General features: G+C 40.5%; 3 protein-coding genes across 6 annotated transcripts; all 3 read left to right on the plus strand.

Annotated features, from left to right (window-relative positions):
- Window positions 1–483: 483 nt before the first annotated feature.
- On the plus strand, window positions 484–9,805 carry LOC117468158 (serine/threonine-protein kinase Nek9). 3 transcript variants are annotated; one of them, XM_034112169.1, is made up of 23 exons: window positions 484–1,232; window positions 2,107–2,284; window positions 2,380–2,435; window positions 2,529–2,599; window positions 2,709–2,814; window positions 3,231–3,362; window positions 3,467–3,577; window positions 3,718–3,782; window positions 3,883–3,933; window positions 4,608–4,800; window positions 4,886–5,030; window positions 5,108–5,308; window positions 5,687–5,733; window positions 5,874–6,035; window positions 6,123–6,231; window positions 6,318–6,479; window positions 7,145–7,312; window positions 7,392–7,451; window positions 7,559–7,746; window positions 7,841–7,999; window positions 8,117–8,221; window positions 8,304–8,357; window positions 8,440–9,805. In XM_034112169.1, exons 1-23 carry the CDS (start codon window positions 1,050–1,052, stop codon window positions 8,620–8,622), a joined length of 2,889 nt encoding a protein of 962 aa, XP_033968060.1. In that variant the 5' UTR covers window positions 484–1,049; the 3' UTR covers window positions 8,623–9,805. The 3 variants fall into 3 exon arrangements, with proteins under 3 accessions (XP_033968060.1, XP_071063357.1, XP_071063358.1); XM_071207256.1 differs by having other exon boundaries at window positions 6,123–6,229; window positions 6,307–6,479; XM_071207257.1 differs by having other exon boundaries at window positions 6,123–6,229; window positions 6,307–6,479; window positions 7,392–7,445.
- Window positions 9,806–12,259: 2,454 nt separating this feature from the next.
- Window positions 12,260–13,534, plus strand: acyp1 (acylphosphatase 1, erythrocyte (common) type). Its single transcript, XM_034112171.2, has 3 exons — window positions 12,260–12,362; window positions 12,576–12,663; window positions 13,162–13,534. The coding sequence occupies exons 2-3, from the start codon at window positions 12,583–12,585 to the stop codon at window positions 13,375–13,377; spliced, it is 297 nt and encodes a 98-aa protein (XP_033968062.1). The 5' UTR covers window positions 12,260–12,362; window positions 12,576–12,582; the 3' UTR covers window positions 13,378–13,534.
- An 820-nt stretch (window positions 13,535–14,354) lies between these two features.
- On the plus strand, window positions 14,355–22,127 carry mlh3 (mutL homolog 3 (E. coli)). Of its 2 annotated transcripts, XM_034112164.2 has the most exons (12): window positions 14,355–17,187; window positions 17,302–17,403; window positions 17,525–17,604; window positions 18,001–18,105; window positions 18,214–18,298; window positions 18,364–18,432; window positions 18,543–18,651; window positions 19,167–19,323; window positions 19,407–19,430; window positions 19,538–19,616; window positions 19,716–19,867; window positions 19,963–22,127. In XM_034112164.2, exons 1-12 carry the CDS (start codon window positions 14,631–14,633, stop codon window positions 20,032–20,034), a joined length of 3,591 nt encoding a protein of 1,196 aa, XP_033968055.1. In that variant the 5' UTR covers window positions 14,355–14,630; the 3' UTR covers window positions 20,035–22,127. The 2 variants fall into 2 exon arrangements, with proteins under 2 accessions (XP_033968055.1, XP_033968056.1); XM_034112165.2 differs by lacking the exon at window positions 17,302–17,403.
- The last annotated feature ends 149 nt before the right edge of the window (window positions 22,128–22,276 follow it).

Consider the following 22,276-nt stretch of genomic DNA (forward strand, 5'->3'; position numbering starts at 1 on the left):
TTTTGATATGTTAATGTAAAACAAGTTATAAAGTGACAAAATGTTACCAATATTACACAACAATATGGTAGTGTTTTAGGATTTGTAATGAGTAGGACACTCCCCTAACATTTAAATTAGGAGTTTGATAGAAAGAAATATTGATACGTATGTAAAATAAACTATATAAAATTGGAGATAAATAATATAGTAACATTTAATTAGATTTACCCCAAAGAAATAAAGATTCAATGTGAAATAACATCAAGATCTGTAATAAACAGGTAACCTTTTTCTACCGATGGATGTCTAAAGTTTTGTCTCTTTGTTATTTTACTTATTTAGAATTTATACATTTATATTATGAAAAAGGCATACAAGTGAGCAACGCACTCGAAGTACACAATTGTCTTGGAGGTGATGAAAACATTGCAGTTTTTAAATGTAATTAAAAGACTTTTAGAAAATGATAGGAGACCGTTTAATTTGAGTTTCCGGGTTTGAGCGAAGGGGGAACAGCCAAGAGGGAATGGACCCGTTTTCTTTGTGTTGTTGACCCTTTAAATATTCGTAACTATTGTGTTTGTTATGCATACTTACTAAAGACTGTAACGTGGTAACTTTACCAAGATAGTTCAGGATTTGATTGCGGCGCTGTACTTTATTTTTGCTAGCGTGTTAGCCAAGTCAAGCTAAACAGAGTAGAGCCATACCGGAAATACGCTCTTTTGCCTTTCAGTGTAAAATACACGACGACCCGCTACAAAGACGAACCTTTTATTGTGAAACTTCAAAAAGTTGGCTGAACGTTGTCACTTTTGTCATGCTTGACGCTAGTGCACGTATTTTCCTACGTTGTATTTGTCTTTACATTGAGTCTGTTGAGTAGTTTTGAGGCATTTAGTAACTTAATAGGAATACTTTGACGGGCCTATTTGTTTTAGCCGACACGATAACGTTAACATGTTAGACGTGTGTGCGGTATTGTAGGAGTCTATCAGGAAGAGTTGTGTTAGGCCTGCTCGGGTTATTTACATCCCTGCTAGTGGATAACAAGTCCCTAAACAGACATGTCACTGGGAGACTATGAAAGACATTTCGACTCGCTAAATTCAGATTTGGGCGGCGGGTCGGTGGTCAGTGAGCGGTCAGCGGCCAGCACGTATGGCGAAGAGGAGAAGCTGCATTACATTCCCATCCGGATCCTCGGGAGGGGGGCGTTCGGGGAGGCCACTCTGTACAGAAGATCTGAGGTAAGTGCTGGCCCAGGAAAGTGTTCCTGTTTTTAAAAGGCACGGATTTATCACACAGTATCCATGTCACATGTGTGTTCCTCCACAAAAAACATTGTTGTTAAAAGTGTTTGTTAACCACTGTAATAACAACAGACTCGTGCAAATATGTAAAGTTATAAGGTCCCAAGTCAACAACTTTTCCTTGAAAAGTCATGATCTGCAGGGTATCCTTTAGACTAAAGGATAACTACAAACAATATAAACACAATGAGATAGCTATAGGTTAAGAAAAACCATTGGGGATTTATATACAAAATGTTTAGAGTAATACATAAATAAATAGTAATTTCTTTATTACAAAAATAACAACACAACTGACAGAGCAAACGCTTGGAAAATGGGCCTGAATCAAAACAGCAAGATATGAGATACATAACTACACATATTTCTTGCTATTTTACTATAGTTAGTTAGAATGTTTTAGAACCGGTGCTTACTGTGTAAACATATTGTGCTGTTAATAGTGCTACATCTTGTTTTCTTAGAGTATTATTATGATTTGCTGTATAGGATGTGTCTGGCTGACTGAATTGCTCACTGTTCCTCAGTTTCCATACCCCTGTGAGAAATTCCTGAGAGTTCACTAGATAAATGACTTTCCCATGCCTTGCTTCTTTGTCCTGTAGTCGAGTTTGGTGCATATACTAAAGGTCTGAAGACCCTTTTATGCTACCTCTCCCTTGAAACAAAGTAATCTAAACCAATGATATGTCTGATAAGGTTGTTGCACTAAACATGTGAAGTTTTTGTTTCTGTCTATTCGGTAAGCTGGTAAAAATAACCTATTTTAACATTTCTATATAATGACACGTCCCCTCCGGCCATCCTATAGGACAACTCGTTGGTGGTATGGAAGGAGGTGGAGCTGAACAATCTCTCTGATAAGGAGCGCAGAGATGTCATGAACGAAATAAGCATCCTCTCCATCCTGGAGCACAATAACATCATCGCCTACTTTAACCACTTCCTTGATAAAAACACCCTGCTCATTGAGTTGGAGTATTGTAATGGTAAGTAAATATTGTGTCCATTCTAAAGATTTGATCACGATTAGACTGACTGCAGTTCATCTGTGACACAATGCTAAATGGCCTTCTTATCACAGGAGGAAATCTGTATGATAAAATCAACCACCAGAATGGCAAACTGTTCAGTGAAGAGGTATGAGTGCAACACTGCAGGGAATTACATTTGTATTCTTATTTAAAACCGACATGTCTATTATATCTTTACCTTTTTAACATGTTTCTTTAGGTAGTCATATGGTACCTGTACCAAGTTGCCTCAGCAGTGTCGCACATTCACAAGGCTGGGATCTTACACAGGTAAGATTTTCAGTATGTTTCATGCCCTCATCAATGGCATCTGCAGGACTTTTTCGTTTGTTTCAATCAATGATGTTATGTTGCCTTTGCAACTTCATTTCTTTTGCAGAGATATCAAAACTTTGAATATTTTCCTGACTAAGACTGACCTCATCAAGCTGGGCGATTATGGGCTTGCCAAAAAGCTAGACAATGAGTTTTCAATGGCGGAGACTGTAAGTTGTGTGTTGTGTTTAATCAGACTGGCAATGATTTAGTAAAAAAGTGTTTATACATGTGCAGAAAATGTATGAAAACATTTGAATTTTAATGTGGTGTTTTCAAGGTTTGCAAAGTGCTGTAAACTGCACACAATTGTAACTGTCACCCTGCAGGTTAAGTGATGAATCCAAAAAAGTATTATTGTGTTTATAGCACAGCAACATCTTGTTTAATTTTAAATTAATTTACCAGTATACTTCATAAAGTATCTACTATGTTATACATGTATATGTAATCAACCACAGTGGTCAATTGATGGAAAACCTTGACCACGCACCTTGAAAATACTTAAAAGTGCTGATTTTAGTCTTTGGAAACAAGTAGGAAGACTGAGTTTCCCTTTCACTTTTCTCTTCCTCTGTAAATCCAGTGTGTGGGAACTCCATATTACATGTCGCCTGAATTGTGCCAAGGAACGAAGTACAACTTTAAATCAGACATCTGGGCCATGGGTTGTGTCATTTTTGAAGTGTTGACTCTCACAAGAACGTTTGATGCAACGGTAGGTTTGTTTACTTGCAGGAAATACTTTGAATTCTTTGCATTGATCAGAACATTTTATTATTTTTATCAGAAGTAACTCACTCAGCTGCTTGTGTCCACCAGAACCCTCTGAACCTCTGCGTGAAAATTGTCCAGGGCAACTGGACTATGGAAGTGAACTCGGATGTTTATTCATCTGCATTGATCAAACTCGTGTATGAGTGCCTCGATCAAGTGAGTGGGGGGGGGGGGGGGGGGGAATAATCCGAAAAGAATGTTTTGTGAGATTGTCATCAAACAATTGGTTTGCCAGAGATAATACAGGGTCCTCCATGACCGCTTTCACTGTAAGTTCTTATCTGTTTGTGTCGCAGGATCCTGCAAAGAGGCCTACATCTGACGAGATCCTGGACCAGCCAATAATCTCCTGCTGCAGACAGTAAGTTGGGTTGGTGGACAAGGAGCGTGTTCCTTTTTCATTTAAGGATCAATTATTTTTGAGTCTGTTGTCGCAACTTATTCAAAAACATTCTTGACAGGGAGCTTGAAGAGCGCGTTGCCCTGCTGAATTCTGCAATGAAGAAACCAAAGTAAGTTGTTAGTGCTTCTTTTATATTCTGCATTTTCCTGTCTATAGTGTTGGCTAGAAAATCCTCTTGGTGTTGGGTTAAGGTGAACCTCTTTAGAGCTTATTGTACTCCTCTTTATACTGCCTCCTTGTGGGTCAAGTTGAAGAAGGCGAGCCTCCAGAAGCTCCAGGTTGCTTATAATGATTGTTTGCGTATACTGCTTAGAAAACCAAGGTGGTGCAGTGCAAGTGAAATGTCTTGTAATGCACGAGTCAACACGTTCCATGCTCTCTTGAGAAATCTGATGTACAAATTCATCTGTCGATTGAATGTTTCTCATCATTCTGTCATTATGCTGCTGTCAAATCCTTGTCTCAGTACTGTACGATACCTGTCACCTCTGTGGAAACATTGGTATAACTGCCTTTTTTTATTTATATTTGAGTGTTGTATGTCTTTAAAAAATAGACCTAGAGTCTCTTCAAATAAAGCTGATTGAAAGTCCCTCACCTTTTGAACCACCCAAATTATATTTCAATGTCATACCTTGTGTAACCATTTCCTCGCATGCCTCCACGGTGAATGAAAAATCTGTAAAACTAAGAAAAAGGTTGAGTTATTGAAGTACTGTAAGTTTTCCTTTGAGTCATATTTTGTCATTTATAACTGCTTTTGTTGTCCTGGCTTCACCATAGGCTGAGTACAGTCAGCGACACTCCTGTTGCTGTGGTGACCACACGCTCGAGGGAGGTGTACTGCTGGGGCGGAGGGAAGTTCACCCCTCAGAAACTGGACTCGTTTAAAGGAGGCAGCAGTGCCCAACATGTGTGTGCAGGGGAGAGTCACTTTGCCGTGGTGACAGTGGAGAAGGAGCTGTACACCTGGGCTGTGAGTATTACAGCATCACTCCGCGATAGATAGACTGGATCCTGTTGCGCTTTACTACATGGAGCTTTCTCAAACTTGCCTTCAGGATGTTCAAAGTGGAGCCAAGATGGTGGGCCAGCTTGGACACGGAGACCAGGCCTCGTATCGGCAGCCGAAGAGGGTGGAGAAGCTGCAGGGGAAGGCCATCCGACAGGTGGCCTGCGGGGCTGACTTCACTGCCTGTATCACCGGTGAGTGAGGAAAAAGAAGAGCAAAAAATGGTCCTGTAAAGATGCACCTTTCCAACCTTCTGCTGCTGCTCCTGCAGATGAGGACGAGATGTACATGTTCGGGTCGGACTATTACGGCTGCATCGGAGTGGAGGGCGAGTTTGGCACGGAGATTTTGGAGCCAGTGCTTTTGGATTTTTTCGAGGAGCGGCCTGTGCGTCAGGTTTCATGTGGAGACAACCATGTGGTGGTCCTCACTCAGAGTGGGGACATCTACTCCTGGGGCTGCGGAGAGTACGGTACATAGAGTCTTTGTGTGAAGCTGATATAGTCTCTGCTATGGATCTATAACTGTGACAGTAACATTTGACAACAAAAATTTAATTTGGCCAAGAAAAAGAAAACATTGGCACTGTAAAAAGTTTAACAGAAAAACTGAAACAGTACAATACAAAGTATAATTTAAAAACCAATAAACCAAAATAATCTCAAAATGAAATGTTTTTCATTTTTCAATGGAGATATTTTTCAGTTCCAATATATAATGTCTCTGTTCAAGCTTCATATGCCACGTTGTTTTTGCTGTTATAGCAGTAGCCAGCAGGTGGAGATAGTGACCCCTTTAATATACAGTCATAAAAAAGTGTTCTCAGAATTGTTCTATTTTTCTTCTGTAGGGCGTCTTGGTCTGGAATGTGAGGATGACTTCTCATCTCCAATGCAGGTAAGATTTATTTTCCTGTTCTGGTATATTCTTGACTGTCTGTCACCAGATTAAAAACCTTGCAGGAGTCAATAAGATAAAATAGTGTTATTTCCAGCTATTTATTTTAAAAGTACCATCTGTTTTTTTGGTTTTCCCAGGTGAAGATCCCTAAAGGCGCCACCATCTCCTCGGTGTCATGTTCCACCGATGGAACCTTCTTTTTAACAGACACTGGCAAAGTCCTAGCGTGTGGAAACAATGAGTTCAACAAGCTGGGACTGAACCAGGGAATCTCTGGTCTCAAGAACCACACTGGAGAGGTAATGAGTTATACTTAAAGGACTGTAATAATAGTGGCTTTATGTGACGGCTAGGTTTATAAAAATACCTTTCTGTACACCACACAGGGTTACCAGGGGATACCGTACATCACCACGTTGACCCTGGTAAAGCAGCTGTCGAGGTTCAAGATCCACGCCATCTCTCCGGGGAAGACCCACACGGCTGCTATCGATGGTAAAAGAGGCACATTTTCATCTTGCATGTCGAAATTGTTACCGTTTTCAAAGAACGATTATTTCACTAGATTTCTGGCTTTGCAGAACGTGGTCGTTTGATCACCTTCGGGTGCAACAAGTACGGACAGCTGGGTGTGAAAGACTTTAAGAAACATCAGGGAGTCCAACTCCTCCTCGGACCCTTTGGAGGCAAGACGGTGACCAAAGTGTCGTGTGGAGACGGCTTCACCATCGCAGCCACTGAGGGTAGGAGCATGTAGTGTTGTGGTGCATCTGTAGCAATAACATGTGGCCTTCATGTTAACTGACTTTAGGTTTGTGGCACCTTTGTGTCTTTCAGGAGCTCCAGACCTTTTGTCCTGAGAATATGCCATACTGAATGTCATATTTTTTCATTTAAACATTCTTTAAGGGTTAAGAATGATGTCTGTTGTCATATTTTTGAAGCCATCACCCTAAAAGAAAAAGATTGATGTTAATGTGGTTATATAAAGTAATTTATTGTGTTGGTTTGCACCCCCCGAATAATACAGGTGTGCCTCCTCCCAGTGTGCGGAGAGCCAACAGCAGTGAATATGTTATGTTTGATATACATGACGACACAAATGTGGATTAGAGCAGTCTATTTAGTAGGAAGAAAAAAAAAGAAATTATTTCATTTATCTTTCTTCAATACATTATGACTATTGGATTTGAGAATGCTCTGAGATGATTTGTAAACTCAGAAGTATGAAACATTGCTTTAAGCCATCACTAGGGTTTAAATCCTGCAAATAGCATCATACTCATTTTAGTGTAGCATAATCTGTATCTCCTAATTCAATCATTCGAACGTTGATTTGAGAGTTTGTGAAAAAAGGCTCGAATAATTCTGTACAGCCCTTATCATCACCTGCTTTTGATTCTTGCAGACAATCATATCTTTGCCTGGGGAAACGCAGGAAACGGGCGCCTCGGGATGCCGGCTGATAAGGGCTTCGGTTCAGAGGTGTGCCCTTCCATGCCAAGGCCGATCTTTGGCTCCCTCCATCATGTGCCGGACCTCTCCTGCCGTGGCTGGCACACCATCATCATAATGGGTCAGTAATGAAAACCAGACACTTGCACATTGTGCGGTCATCGGGAGCCAGCTGACTAATATATGTTCTCCTTTTGCAGAGAAAGTGCTGAACTCCAAGACTATTCGCTCGAACAGCAGCGGTATATCAATTGGTAGTGGTAAATAATTTTCTTTGATCATTGATTCTTCTTCTGCTTTAAAATTAAGTCTTCATTTTCACCTGCAAGTCTACATTGCTGATGTGCAAGTTTCAATGTACGTATAGGACTGGGCCAAGGAGCATCTACATCCACAGTGGATCTGGACATAGAACCTGGATCAGAGACAGAGTGTCGTGACCGGGGCCTTGGGGGAACACGGGAGGATAAAACAGAGGAGTGCTTCATGGAGACGTCGAATATGTCACTAGCAAGTCAGAGTGGGGACAGCTCCTGCCCCCTCTGGCTCAGGAAGGTGAGTTATCAGGAAACCACAGAGGAATAAGTCAATAAAATTCCCTGCATGGCGAGTCGTGGTGTTCTAATTCACGGAGGTTTTCATCCAACAGGAGCTCGAGAATGCAGAGTTCATCCCCATCCCACTGGACTCTGAGGCATCCACTCCTGACCCGCTCTCTTCTGTCTCTGAGACCGTCACTCTACCTTACGAGGAGCTGAAAGAGCTGAAGGCCGCGGCAGCAGCAGTCAGCACAAAGAAGGAGCTATCGGTAACGCTAACACGGCTGTTCTTTGCATTCATATGGACATGAATGGTGTACTCCAAATTAACACTTTCAGATACTGCTATTCACACTGCATTTTAAAACCCATCCACCTATTTCCAGACTAAACGAATGGGCTGTGATAAAGTCAACGGACTGGAGGAGGCTGACGTCTGCAAAAAAGGACAGTCTGGTGCCTGCTGCGAAGCAAGTAGTGAAGTCACACAGGTATCTTAATCTGTGTACTAAAAAACATGATCCACACTACATTTTTATTGTCACGGTATTTGAGTATAGGTTTATTCCGCAGCTGCAAGAGACGGTTGCTCGTCAGGATTTGAGGATCCAAATGCTGGAGAAGCAGGTGAGACGTTTTTCCCAAAAGTCACCCGTCCGTCTAATTTTGATCCGTGTTCATGAGTAACGGCGTGTGTTCCTTCTTCTAGGTCAACGAGCAGCGGAAGGAGAACGAAAGGCTTTGGGCAGCCATCAATCGCTCAACGCTACGGGAAGCAGGATGTGACAACAACGGAAACCATCCCTCTGACGCCCGTATGCCCGGGGATGGGGGGGAAAGAGGAGGCAGACTCACACACCATGGGGGCCGACCTGCAGGGGCCAGCGTGTGAGACTTCACCTGCAGATGCCCTGGTTATGGGAGCGTGTCAAAACTCTTATATCGAACCAAACAAGCTGGTTGGATGTGCAGTAGAGGGTGCAGCCTCCTGCCTGTTTGACAATGGTTACATACAGTATACATATTTCAAATGTAGTTGCATGATGACATTCTGTTACGTTATACTGTATAATGCCTTGCACACTTGTTCACAACTGAAATGTTGGCTGTGTTCAGCAAGAAGCCCCTGAGAGAGGATCATCATAGTGTTACTCTGCTTTGTGAAAGTCGTTTTTTGATGGACTTTTAAGATGATGTCAGCATTGTTTATTCAGTCCTTAGTGCCTCACATACGTGCATTTAGGTAAGAGAATCTCATGTGACTATGAAATAGTTTGCGAATGCATCCAATGTTTAGAGTTTCCTCTTGTCAATTGTTAGGAGATTGGCTGCCGGGTTGTTGTCCAGATTGATCATGTTGGCGCAATCTTCCAATGTGAAAAAAAACCTTTTTTTATGTATCACTTTATTCTTCATTACTGTACTTCCATTTGATCTTCTTAGAGAAGGTTAAAGTGCCAAAGACAAAAAGCCTCTAAGACTATTTTCCATATTTATCGGACATGTAAGCCATTACAAACATATTCAACTTATCTCATGCAAATATATACTTTTTTTAATGTACATGACTTAACATATGAAAGTATTTGGGTGAACACGTAACTACTGAATCATACTTTTAAGACACCTTTTATTTTTGCCTTCAACGCTTGAATTCTTGTGGGGCAGCACATGCACAACACTTGAAATGTTTTCTTTGAATGGTGAAACATTCATTATATAGTTCATTGCAGCTATAATGTCATTGTTTTTCTCATGCATTTTTAACCATTTTATCTGTCTTTGGTACTTTCTAAATTTATGTTTCATCATATTTTGAAATATTTGTGAAAGCAAATATGTATGTTTTTTTGTGTGTGTTATAACAAAAAAATGCAACGGTGCCTTAGAAAGCTATATAAACCAAAAGTTATTGCATTTATGACAGTGTGTAGTGTGTTGGCAGCGTTTCATTTTTCGCAACAGTTAACCAAATATTATAGAGATGTAACAGTTGTATAAACTCTTTTCTTACAGGCACACTGTAGATTCAGTCTTTGTTTAAAAGCCATAAATAAAATAACATCTGTCTTTTGTTCTGGTCTACTGTCAATATGTATACAAACCACAATACACCACACTAAACCTATTTGTTGATAGCAATATGCACTATTCCTGCAACAATTCTGATTAGTATGTTACATTTTTTTTTAAGGCAATTAATAATTACAGTATGGGTTAATTGGAACAATAATAATAATAATGACAATGAGTGACTTGAAGTGCTGACACCTGCAGATTTCTTCTTTAAAGTCTCAGCTCACTTTGCCCATTTTGGTTTGGAAGTTCCAGTTGGGAGTCGACTTTCCTCCAGATTACTTATGTTTGTCTTGTGGGGATGCCGAATGGTTTTTTTCTCCAAAACCTGAAATAAAAAGACATCAAAAATAGTAAATGCTTACTTAAATAATCAATTTACATTTCCAATAATGCAACCAATAGCACCTCTCCATTAGACTGTATGTATATATGTAAATGCACATGCCTTCTAAACTCTCAATGTGTGTTTTGTAGTGTGGTCCTGTTAATTAAACTGGCATACCTCTGGAATCTTTGTGTGGGTTTTCCAGTACTCCTCTATGGCGGATCCCTTAGTCCTGTGTGCATAGATGTCGAAGACTGTACGCTTCGATTGTTTCTGCTTAGTACAGATTTCGAGATGCTTCTGTAATCTTTCACCTGCAAGCATTCTGTTGCAGACGCTGCAAGGGACGTGTCGGAGGCTGGTGTCTGTGCTCTCTTCCTGTCTGAGCTCCCCTTGCTCTGGTCTGCTGGAACGAGAGGGATGAGAAACTGGTGGAAGCAGTTGTCCCTCAGACACTTTTCTTTCTGCACCTCTGCTGTTTCCTGTTGCAGCCTTATGAGAAGTTATGTGTTGACTACTTTGATGAGGCATATCTCGTTCATCTTCAGAGAGATACAGTTCCTTATATTTCCTTTCTCTTGACCAATCTGTATCTGCTCTTTCTTTTGTTTTTACTGTTCCATCCTGAGACCTGACACCAGTCTTTCCCCAAATGGCTTCACCTTTTTCCTCCCCTCTTTTGCTTCCGGTATGCTCCTTCACATTTCCCCTAGTTGCCTTGATTAACTCTCCACTCACTTCTTGCTCATGAACTGTGGTCTGATGAGTTCCTTTATGACTTTTTCTTTGTGACTGTGCAACTTCTTTTTCCCATCTGGCCCTTTCTTCTTCATGTTTTATACTTATTCTGTCATCGATCCTCTGATCTTGCATCCTCCTGAGTTGTTTAACATCCTCCTGTCTTCTATCTTGCAACATCATTTCTCTTTCCACTGGTTCCATTGTCTGATGCTCAAACAGCCCACCTTTTGTCTGAACTTTTCCCCTCTCTGCTTGTCCCCTGTTGTTCCTCTGTTCCCTACTCTTTGGGTCCTCATGTGCAGCAGCGTATCTCTGGTATTTCTGTCTTACTTTTTCCTCAACGCTCCACAGCTTCTCCTGTAGTATTAGCTTTTTTTCATGAATTGCTCTGGCCATTTTCAGTTCTCCACTGGTCTCTATGTGCGAGTCTTTCCTTGTTTGCCGCGATCCAGTGGTTTTTCCGATGCCATCTGAATGGTATTTTGGGGGAAACGAAGGGCCTCTTGGTTGTTCTGTCAGAATTATTTTTTCAAAATCTTCCAGATCAAGTGAGTCTTGTTTCCCTGGGTTGAGAGGTCTTCTGTGGCTAACAGGTTTGTTTGGAAACGACTGGTCAACTCCATCTTTTCTCTTACCAGCTACACCATGTTGTGCTTGATAGACGCTGCCTTTTCTTTGTCCTTCCATGACTTTATTGGATGTCTTTGAGGTATTATTTTGTATCATATAGATCTTGAGAGACCTGAGCCGTCCACACCTGTTTTTTTCAGTATAATTTCTAGGAAAAAGAAAAAAAAGGGAATGAAGTTAAAAGAAAAAAGTGTCACTGTTCATATAAAGTAAGAGCACAGGTGAATGTCTGCTATGAGGAAATCAGCAGATGATGATGTGTGTTGAAGAACAGTCAAAACCTCCAGAATATGTTGTGAAAGTGGACATTGATTGGAGATATTTTTGTCGACTGTTAGTTTTGCAACCTCTAAAACAAGCAAGAAAGTGGTTCTGAGTGGACAGTACATTTGTTTTCACCCCATACCAGGAATAATGAGCAATACTAAGACAACCTTTGCAATATAAGAATAAACAAGCAAAACAATGCTAATAATTTGCCAGTTTTTGTTTTTCTTGAATAACATTTGTTTACCAAATTCTAGAGGTCAGCAAAAAAGAAACATGCGTCTATCTACTTAAGTTTCCATCTGTGGTTGACACATTTACCCCAAAAACCTGTCTAATATTTTAAACACTTACTGGTATTTTGTATGTCGTCTGAATTCAAAGTGAAGCTGAGTTTAGCTCACGACAAATAATCCGTAATATCTGTTGCGACTTCTCTCCCAAACGTTAACATTCGTTGCCTAGAAACCAAATGTCTCGGCTGTTTTCTGATTGGTCCACTAAATATCACTTCCGGAAGCAGAGCCCCGGTCGAAATTCGAGATCTTTCGGAGCCGGCTGGTGTATCACGGCATCCTAACAATATTCAGGTGAATTACATGACAGACAGTGAGCCCTCTTGTAATAATAAAGGACAAAAGCTTAACGTTTTAATTGTTCAGGAGGCACATCGTTTGAACATTCATACATTATGTTAGCATAGCTTGTCGCAGCTAAAACCTAGCCCCTGTGATGCATGATGGGTGCTTAACATACACAACACAGTCACCTAATTAGCTTTCTGTTTCTTTCTCCTTTTTTAGGTCCACTATGTGTAACGAAGACCTAATTTCAGTGGATTATGACATTTTTGGCAGAGTGCAAGGTGTATTTTTTCGGAAATACACTCAAGTGAGTTTGACAGAGATATGTTTATGTATAATAGAGTTAAACTACATGTGAATAATCTGCTTTCAATTCAAATAAGACAACGTTAACTTAAGTTCCATTCACTTGCTCTTTCTGGAGCTTTTAACCCCATTTCAAAGTATCGTTGATAGAGTTAACCCAGTTTATTTTCAAAGTAGAAATCATGATAGAAATCTTCTGAAAAGCCATTATGTGGACCTTCAGTATTCATTCTCTGTACATTAAAGCATGAAAACACATTCTAGAAACCCAAAAAACAAGTATGAAACTAAAATGACCACAATATGTTTCTTATAAAATGTTTCATTTTCTAAGATGGAAATGTACAGTCTTTCTTTAATTTGTGTACATAATACTTTCAGATATAAAACTCTAGACCAATCCTGGACAATTGATCTTACTAATATTCTTAGTATAGCCATATTCTCCATCTGTAGCCTACACATGCTATTTTCTAATCCCCTGTGTTTCATTTTCCAGGCAGAAGGGAAGAAGCTTGGTCTGGTAGGATGGGTCCAAAACACAAGCGCAGGAACTGTTCAGGGCCAGCTACAAGGCCCATGCAGCAAGGTGAAGGAAATGAAAGAATGGCTGAAATCCACGGGGAGCCCCAAGTCACACATTACCAAGGCAGAGTTCAACAACGAGAAGACAGTCGATCGACTAGAACATTCATCTTTTAATATAGTAAAATAAGAAAACCTACAGATTCAGACTGTAACAATAACTTTGACAGATATTTTATTTAGTCTTTTTTGTATTAGTTATAATGTGGTTCATGTAATGAATAAAAAATGTGTTGTCCATGTTATGTCTCCTTAACTTATAAAATATACGGAATTAAATTGAATAAATGGAAAATTCCTTTAAACTCCTACCCATTGTTTGGATGTTTTTGTGTGAACCGCACAGGAATTTTTGATTAGGAGACCACTTTATTTAACATTCTGTTAAACACTGTAAATCTGTTTGAGGGAAATCAGAGTCGAGCAGAAACCCTGCTGGGTAAGCAGTCAATTGTATGACCTTAAAATCTGTCACCGCCGTCTTTATCGGCCTGTTTCACGTTTGCATGTAAAATGACTAAATGCCTATCAGAATCCTAATTTCTTCCCCTAGAAAGAACTGGGCTATGGATATAGCTGTGGAAAAACACTGACAGAATAGCCAAAGATGTACAATTAGTTCATCCTCAATTTGTATAACAATAACACAAAAATACTCCGGATGAAATATGTGACACAAACTAAATGTGCCTATAAAGGGAGGAGGCATACAAAATCTGTGCACATATTCACACACCTGAAATAAGTCAATATATATTATTTTATTTTGGAAAGAAAGTGCATGAAGATTACACCTTAAATAGGCAATACTTGGGATATTGAGTGATTAATGAAGAAGACGGTTTTGTGAAGTACATCTGAAATTGTTGCCATGTAGGCTACTAACACTGATAACTTTATTGTTACCAAATATTTGACTTTTGTATAGCAACATTTGTTTGTTTCATAACTTTTGGTGTCGGTAATCTTTTTTATAAAATTCAATGTAACTTTGAGTGCTATAAAACTACAGTCTGTCAGTGAACACATAAAATAGCACACTCCGTACAGTAGATGGCGGTATAATAAAAGCTGGTCACCAGGGAAACAGAAGGCGGAAGCTGCAGGTCGTCCACACCAGAAGATGGCGCTGTTAGCGCTTCGGTCATCTCTTGATTATACACGTTGACTGTAAACAGCAGCAGATTTGTAGCATGGATTTCGATGTTGTAGCTTAATGTTTTAGTTTTTAGCTATTTGTTTTTAATGTGTTGTGGTCAGAATGTCGTTGAAACTCATGGCACTAACGTCAGCCAGCGCTAAGCTAAACGTTAGCTGCCAACGGACAGTTTTTAGCCGCTTGACTACTTTGTTGCTGTGTAGTTGATAGGCTAAGATAACTTAATGAACACAATGATAAAGTGTTTGCCTAAAGAGGTTCAGGGGAAACTTCGCTCCGGTGTCGCTCTGCCCTCACTTCAGCAGTGTGTGGAGGAGCTCATCCTGAACAGCATCGATGCCGAAGCTACCTGTGTGGGAGTCAGGATGGACATGGAGGCGTTTAAAGTTCAGGTGATTGACAATGGCGCTGGGATAAACTCCGAGAATATGGATTCCCTGGGAAATCGATATTGCACAAGCAAATGCAGCTCTGTTGAAGACCTGGACAGCCTCAAGTGGTATGGTTTCAGAGGAGAAGCCCTGGCAAGTATAGTTTCTCTCTCCACACTTGTTGAAATCTCTTCCCGGACCAGAGCAACAGTGAAAACTCACGTCAAAATCTTCAAAGATGGCAAAAGCATGGACGTGTTTGAAGGAGAGACTGCTCGACCCGCTGCAGGGACAACTGTTGTCGTTTGTAACTTCCTCCACAACATGCCTGTGCGGAGGAAGAGGATGGATGCTGTTCTGGAGGGTGAGAGGATCAGACACAGGGTGGAGGCTATTTCTCTGACGCACCCCTCAGTGTCTTTCACCCTGAAGAATGACTGCACAGGGGCCATGATGGTGCAGCTTCCTAAAGCTAGAAACACCTACCACAGGTTTGTTCAGATCCACAGCCTTGGGAGAGCACAGAAACTTGGAGAAATCAGCTACACACACGGACAGTTTGAAGTGATTGGTTATATTGGCAGAGAGGGCCACTACAGCAACAGTTTACAGTTCCTGTATGTAAACGAGAGGCTGCTCCTCAAAACACGGATACACAAGCTCCTTAATTTTCTCCTACGCAGACTGAGCAATTCAAACCAAAAAAACGACAGTCCAGATATGCAGTCAGCCGTGAGAAGTCCAAAGACCAAACGGAGCCAAGACCCCCATGGAGTGTACGTCATCAATATGAAATGCTCTTACTCAGAGTACGACATATGCCTTGAGCCTGCTAAAACTCTAATAGAGTTCAAAGATTGGGATGGCGTTTTGCTGTGCATAGAAGAAGCAGTGAAAGCTTTCCTGAGAAGGGAGAACTTGGTGGCCGTGCTTTCTCAAGATGTCTTCGACAAAGCACCTGCTGAATTGTGTGGCACTCGCATTACAGTTGAAGAGGGGCATAACACTGGCAATGTTGGCCAAGCAACAAGCAGTGCTTCCATACTAGATTGCAGTATTGGAATGAAACTGGCATCTGATTCTGTCCATCGAAAGCGCCAAGATGACTGTGTATGTGAGGAAGATGTTAGCAGGGAGTCTGGTCAGGTGGAGGGCAAAGAAGAGACTGAACAACAAAGGAAGGAAAAGATAACAGCAAAGCAGTTGGAAAGTGAAGAGAGCATAAATAAAGATGTTAGATGTGAGCCATCATGTGATCTAGCTAGACTCAACCCTACATCTGATATTAAGAATAATGTAGAAGAGGAGTCCAGTGAAGCTGGTGAAGGCTCTGACGTTTTTTGTAAGCCAAGTTCAGTCGTACAGCTAGAGGGTGAAAAGCTGGAACTCTCAAAAGAAAATGACATGTTGATAAACAATACAGACTCAAACGGCAATGAGACTTTACTAGACTGCTTCGCTCAACAAATTCAGCCTGACATGAACTATATTGAGCAAATATTACCTGACTGCCCGGGTACAGGAGGACATCATCACACTTTAGTAAGCGACAGAAAGATCAGTCTGTCCGATCCATATATCCATGAGAATCTGCTGACTCAGGACATGTCACAAATGAACAAGTCAGTGTTTCAGCAAACATCTGTGCAGATATGTGAAGAGAGATGTGTTGCATTAAAACGCAGAATCTCACTGGAAGCAAGGCAGGACAGAACTGGTCAGAAACAAGACTTCACTCATATCATTCCCTCAAAGATTCCCAGGATTTCAACGTCTCAAAAGTTGTCTTTATGCAAGGAGTCTGGATCGCTTGAAAGATTCAGAAGAGTGTATGGTAAATCTGATGAACTGAAGTTACCCTCTCAGGACAATACAAATAGATGTTCTCAGCCAGACGGATTTGTCATGCATTCGCAGAACAATTTGCTTTGCCAGAAAGATCAGCAACATGGTGGGGTTGCAAAAGTGGAAAAAGAAAAAGAGAAAACCAACAGCCCCCTAACACTCTCAGCCTTCACCAAGTTAAAACCAGCCTCAGTGCAGAATAGAGGCAAAACATCTTTGGCATCTAAACTCTTCCAATTGAAACACCATTCAAAAGTATTACCGCAGGACAAGTGTCTCAGCACTGGTAACGATGACCCCCAAGAAGGCAATAACAACGAGCATCACTGTGACACCGCTCTGAACCCTGAGGCGCTCCCGGTTTGCAGTACACATCCTCTGGCGGCTGAGGGGGAAGAGGCCTCAGGTGACTGGCTCCATCACTACGAAGCATCTGTGGGAAAGACGGTGTACGTCAACAAAGTGACCGGGCTCAGTCGATATGACGACCTGCCTCCTGAAGAAACAACAGTGCGCTGTACGTCTGATGTCACCAACATGGCCGTTAGTGTCATCAATAAAATGGGTGAGCCAGTTCTTTGTTCTGTGCTTTTTCAACATGTGATTTTGACATTATAGTGACTGGAAGTAGCATTTAACATTAACCAAGAATACCACTTCACTGTTCCTTAAACTGTAGGGATGGAGTACAGATGTTACCCTTTTCAGATGGAACTAGTGTTGCCCTTCCTACCTAAATCCAGGACGGAGAGAGTGCTTAGTTCAGGGCTTGATGACAGAGGTACATAAGAGACAGACAGACTGTACACATAGGGAGGGATATAGGGAGCCTAAAACTCACACAATATATTCAATGAATGTCTGCTTTTTGTGATCAAGTATTATGTTGTCTGTCTTAACAGATGCCAATGTCGAGAGCTCCAACTCACTGACGACGTTGTACTCAAAATGGAAAAATCCTGTGTTCGTTCGCCCTCCTACGGTAAACAAAGCGTGTTTAAGAGTTTTGAAAAACTTTTCTTGTATCTGTTTTTTTTAAATTGTATTGATATATTATTTTAATACGGTGCATAATACAATTCAAGGGCAAATAGACTACATTAAAACATAGGTGCAAGATATGATATAGAAGTGAAAATAAAAATGGAGACCAGAATAAGATTGAGGAAATGAGAAAAACAAAAAGTTATATTTTTGTGAGCCAATTCATTTAATTAAAAGGGTTTCAGCTGTGGTTTAAATATATTTACATGGCACAAAGAAAAGCATCTATGCCTTTTTTTTTCTTGTGAATTTACATTTTCTGATCAATTTTAAATCTCAATGTCATTTTGATGCAGTTTTTAACGATGCATTCTGATCTCTCCCGTGCCCACAGGTTGGTGTGGACGTTACGAGCGGACAAGCTGTGGGGCTGGCTGTGAAGATCCACAACATCCTGTTCCCTTACCGCTTCTCTAAGGCCATGATTCACTCAATGAAGGCATGTTTCTCTCGTTGTTCCCTTTTAAATGTTCTGACAAAGTGCTCTTTATAATGCCATTTAACTTCCGTTGATGTAGGAAGTCATTGTTATATATTTACCTCATAGGTTATTCATCAAGTGGATAAGAAGTTTCTTGCATGTCTTATCAATACGAGAGAGGAGGAGCCTGCAGCCATGACTGAAACTGAAGGTAAGGACAGGAGATTCACAGTTTTGTTTTTTTCAGCATCTCATGCACTTTTTATTTATCCCCAGGAAACCTTTTGGTGCTGGTGGATCAACACGCTGCACACGAGAGAGTTCGACTTGAAAATCTAGTTGCAGGTAAAACAAAAATGCACAGTTTTAACACGGAGAAAGACATGTCAAATTAGCAATGCTGTTGTTGCAACTCCATCGTGATACCACAGTCTTAACTGTATGTCCTGTCATAGATTCATATGAGGAGGACCCAGATGCACCGGGGCAGAAACGTCTGTGTTCATCAACTATTCTGCCTCCTCTCGAGATCACTGTAACAGAAGAAGAGCTCAGGCTGCTCAGGTGTGTTTTACTATCTGTACAGTACACGAGCAAAGGGAAACTCCTGTTAAACCAGTACACTTACCTAAAGGCAGATACTAGCCAATTTGAGAATATAAATATTTTGAGTAAGTGTGGCTAGGGACATTTTACCCAACACGAACTGAACACTCAGTAGCCTTATTGATGCAGGGGATAGTCAGGCCTCGGGTGTATTAGAAAACATAGGACAATGTCACGTAATAAGAGTATAACCATTTTAAATGTATTTTGTTACAGGAAAATACATACATTACAACATTTAACAGACATGAGTCTCACACAATGACCTCTAATGTTAGTGAAATTCACTTCAGAAGGCAATTGTCATTCTTCAATTTTACAGAATAATCTACACTCTTGCCATTGGCTAAGCTTTAAACGTTTGAAACACACTTCTTTTGTTCCAAACCTGTTTATTTCATAACATGGACATTATTACATTGGCATCGCAGTGTTTTTTGGATTGCTTATGTTGGTGAACCTTTGCTCTACAGATCATGTCAGGGACATTTGCGGAGTCTGGGCCTGGAAGTGAAGTTCTCACAGGCAGCGGTGTTTGTGTTTGTTGGGAAGGTACCACTTTGCTTCATGGAAAAGGAGAGTAATGAGCTCAGGCGGGGGAGACCATCTGTTATCAAGACTATTGTTGAGGTAAGAATAATGAAAACCTCTTATCTATTGTTTTATGTTTCCACCCCCTTATGTTAACCTCTTTTTCTGTCATCACTCGACAGGAGTATCTACGAGAGCAAATTGAGGTAAGCTTGGAACGTTCTTTACACCCCCTAGACCTTTTTGTGGGGAGAAACCATCTTGTGCTACTCGATAAATGGTCAATTGTATTGTTTCTTTTTCTTCGTCTCAGTTACTCCGCTCCACCGGTACAGTGAGAGGAACTCTGCCTCTCACTGTGCTGAAGGTGCTAGCCTCCCTAGCATGCCATGGTAAAGTCAAATGACTTCTCTCCCTCCTTCTGTTTATTACTTGATGATTCCATAAATGGACACACTGAAAACGTGTCTCTATATATTTGTATTTAACAGGTGCCATCAAATTCAATGACAGCCTGAGTAGAGATGAATGCCACAGTCTGGTGGCCTCCTTGTCCTCCTGCCAGCTGCCCTTCCAGTGTGCCCACGGCCGTCCATCCATTGCTCCCTTAGTGGACACCCTCCATTTGGACAAAGATGAACAGGTACTAAAATGGACTTAACTTACTACTAAATGTACTTTCAAAGGTATTTACAACACAGACATCTGGTGGTGACGCAGCATTCTTGTCTCCTGCAGGAATTACAGAAACCCAACCTCCAAAAGCTGAGAAGAATGTATAAAGCATGGCAACTTTATGGAAATAGATAAGTGGGTGTGTATTTTATTTGAAATGTGTTGTTTATTGTCAACAAAATGAATCATAACTCAGAAAAATTACCTTTTTATTAAATGGCTCAATTTCCCCCTAAAGCACTGTAGCTGTTAACCGTTTGTTTTTATACTTAAGCATCTGTAAACTCATAGGAAGACTCTGCTATTTATACATAACATTCTGTCGAAAATGAGCTACAGTTAGCTTCGTAAGCACATAGTTAGAACACCAGTTTGATTTATATACCATGGGGAGCACGAAAAACAATATTCAGAAAATGTATAAAAGAAGAGATATATATATTTTTTTAATGACTTCAAGAATAAACATTGATAAATAGTGTTGCATTATCAGATACACAGAAAAAGGCACATTATAGCGACTATGTAAATGTTCCCAAAACAGAATTCCTCCAGCATTCCTCGGGTTGCGCTCCAGAAATAATATTCACTCAATCAACTTCCTGGTCTTGAAAAATCGTCTCAAATAGAAAATCTGCCACAGGGCCATAGCAAGAAAACCGAAGATGGAGTCAGCCAACCTGGAGTCCAATCAATGAGACGAGATTGGAGGTGTTGGTTAAAGCTGCCCTGCTCTATAAAAAATACACACCAGTTTTGAATGTGCTATTCTTAAGAAGCATTGCCAGATGTGAACCATGCCTCGCACAAAAGAGCTCTCAGAAGACCTACCATTCAGAACTGTTGACTTGCATAAAGCTGCAAAGGGTTCCAAAAGTATCTCTGAAAGCCTTGATGTTCATCAGTCCACGGTAAGACACATGGTCTATACATGGAGAAAGTTCAGCACTGTTGCTACTCTCCCTAGGAGTGGCCGTCCTGTAAAGATGACTGCAAGAGCACAGCGCAGAATCCTAGAGTGTCAGCTAGAGACTTAAATAAATCTCTGGCACATGCTAACATCTCTGTTGACGAATCTACGATACGTAAAACACTGAACAAGAATGGAGTTCATGGGAGGACCCCACGGAGGAAGCCACTGCTGTCCAGAAAAAACATTGCTGCACGTTTGAAGTTTGCAAAAGAGCACCTGGATGTTCCACAGCACTACTGGCAAAATATTCTGTGGACAGATGAAACCAACGTTGAGTTGTTTGGAAGGAACACACAACGCTATGTGTGGAGAATCCAAAGGGTTCACATACTTTTTCTTGCAACTGTATACACTAAACATATTGCTCTCTTAACTTACGGTTTGTTTGTCGCATTTCTTTCCCTCGTTTCTTCAAGTACTTAAAGTAATCTGCGATGGACTGAGAGAGGTGCTCAAGATATTTTAGCGGGAGTCAGTTTCTCCACTGGTTTAATCTAACAGAGAGGTTACAATGGTTATATGTTTGAGGTTACAACATTTTACGTGTATTTATCAGTAGTGTCATGATATCTGACATTAAAGTATTAACATGGTCTCTCACCTCTTCCTCAGTCTTCACTCCCACGCCATGCTTTATGTTCAGTTTGACCAGTTGGTCTGAAACCGTTCAACTACCTAAAGTCAAGCATTAATGGCATATTGTGTTATTTGTCAGAAAATAATTTGGATTTTGCATCACTTGAGTCACCCCAATCAAGCATGATTGGCTTCCATTGTGGGTCACAAATAACTTATAAAGGATTTGTCCATTTGAGTTGGAATATTCCCTCTCCCGCTCTAATTAATGGACAACTTTCTGTATTTCTTTCATAGTATTTTAAATCATATCTTTTTACAACACCTCACTCACCCATTGAAGATGTGCTATCGAAGCAAACCTCAAAGTGGTCATGATTTTCTGTTATGAATGAAAATGTCCCCTTTGTGGCATTCTCCTTGCTGTACAACGTGTCACCATAATAATCGGTGATCTGAGGAAAATGTAGTTGTATTTTTAAACTTGTATTTTTGATATACTTTTAAAGTTGTTTAATAAAATAAAAAAACAGTCATGTTCACATACCTTCAAATTAGTAATAGTTTTAGGAAGTTGGCTGACTTCGTATTCGCCTGAGACTAGGGATGGGAATTTGAAAGCAAATGTATATTCGACCCCGAAATGTACATATCCTATAAAAATGTGGGAAATGTTATTACAAACACATATTCTTTATTTTGAAAGATAAATAAATAAATAAATACATGTTCAAATAAGTATAGAAACCAAGTCGAATTTGTCAAATGTATTGAACTGGTGATCACAGTTTGAACAGTTGATAGCTATAGGCCTACAGCTTTCATGCT

This window comes from Pseudochaenichthys georgianus, chromosome 22 (assembly GCF_902827115.2).
Source record: "Pseudochaenichthys georgianus chromosome 22, fPseGeo1.2, whole genome shotgun sequence".
Classification (NCBI taxonomy): Eukaryota; Metazoa; Chordata; class Actinopteri; order Perciformes; family Channichthyidae; genus Pseudochaenichthys; species Pseudochaenichthys georgianus.

Coding starts and splice junctions, on each gene's coding strand:
- LOC117468158 (XM_071207256.1), top strand. CDS start 1,050: ATGTCACTGGGAGACTATGAAAGACATTTCGACTCGCTAAATTCAGAT. Junction 3,783..3,882: donor ATAATCTCCTGCTGCAGACA/GTAAGTTGGGTT, acceptor CATTCTTGACAG/GGAGCTTGAAGAGCGCGTTG. Junction 7,747..7,840: donor GCCCCCTCTGGCTCAGGAAG/GTGAGTTATCAG, acceptor TTCATCCAACAG/GAGCTCGAGAATGCAGAGTT.
- mlh3 (XM_034112164.2), top strand. CDS start 14,631: ATGAACACAATGATAAAGTGTTTGCCTAAAGAGGTTCAGGGGAAACTT. Junction 18,299..18,363: donor AGCCATGACTGAAACTGAAG/GTAAGGACAGGA, acceptor ATTTATCCCCAG/GAAACCTTTTGGTGCTGGTG. Junction 19,431..19,537: donor ATCTACGAGAGCAAATTGAG/GTAAGCTTGGAA, acceptor TCTTCGTCTCAG/TTACTCCGCTCCACCGGTAC.
- acyp1 (XM_034112171.2), top strand. CDS start 12,583: ATGTGTAACGAAGACCTAATTTCAGTGGATTATGACATTTTTGGCAGA. Junction 12,664..13,161: donor TTTTTCGGAAATACACTCAA/GTGAGTTTGACA, acceptor TTCATTTTCCAG/GCAGAAGGGAAGAAGCTTGG.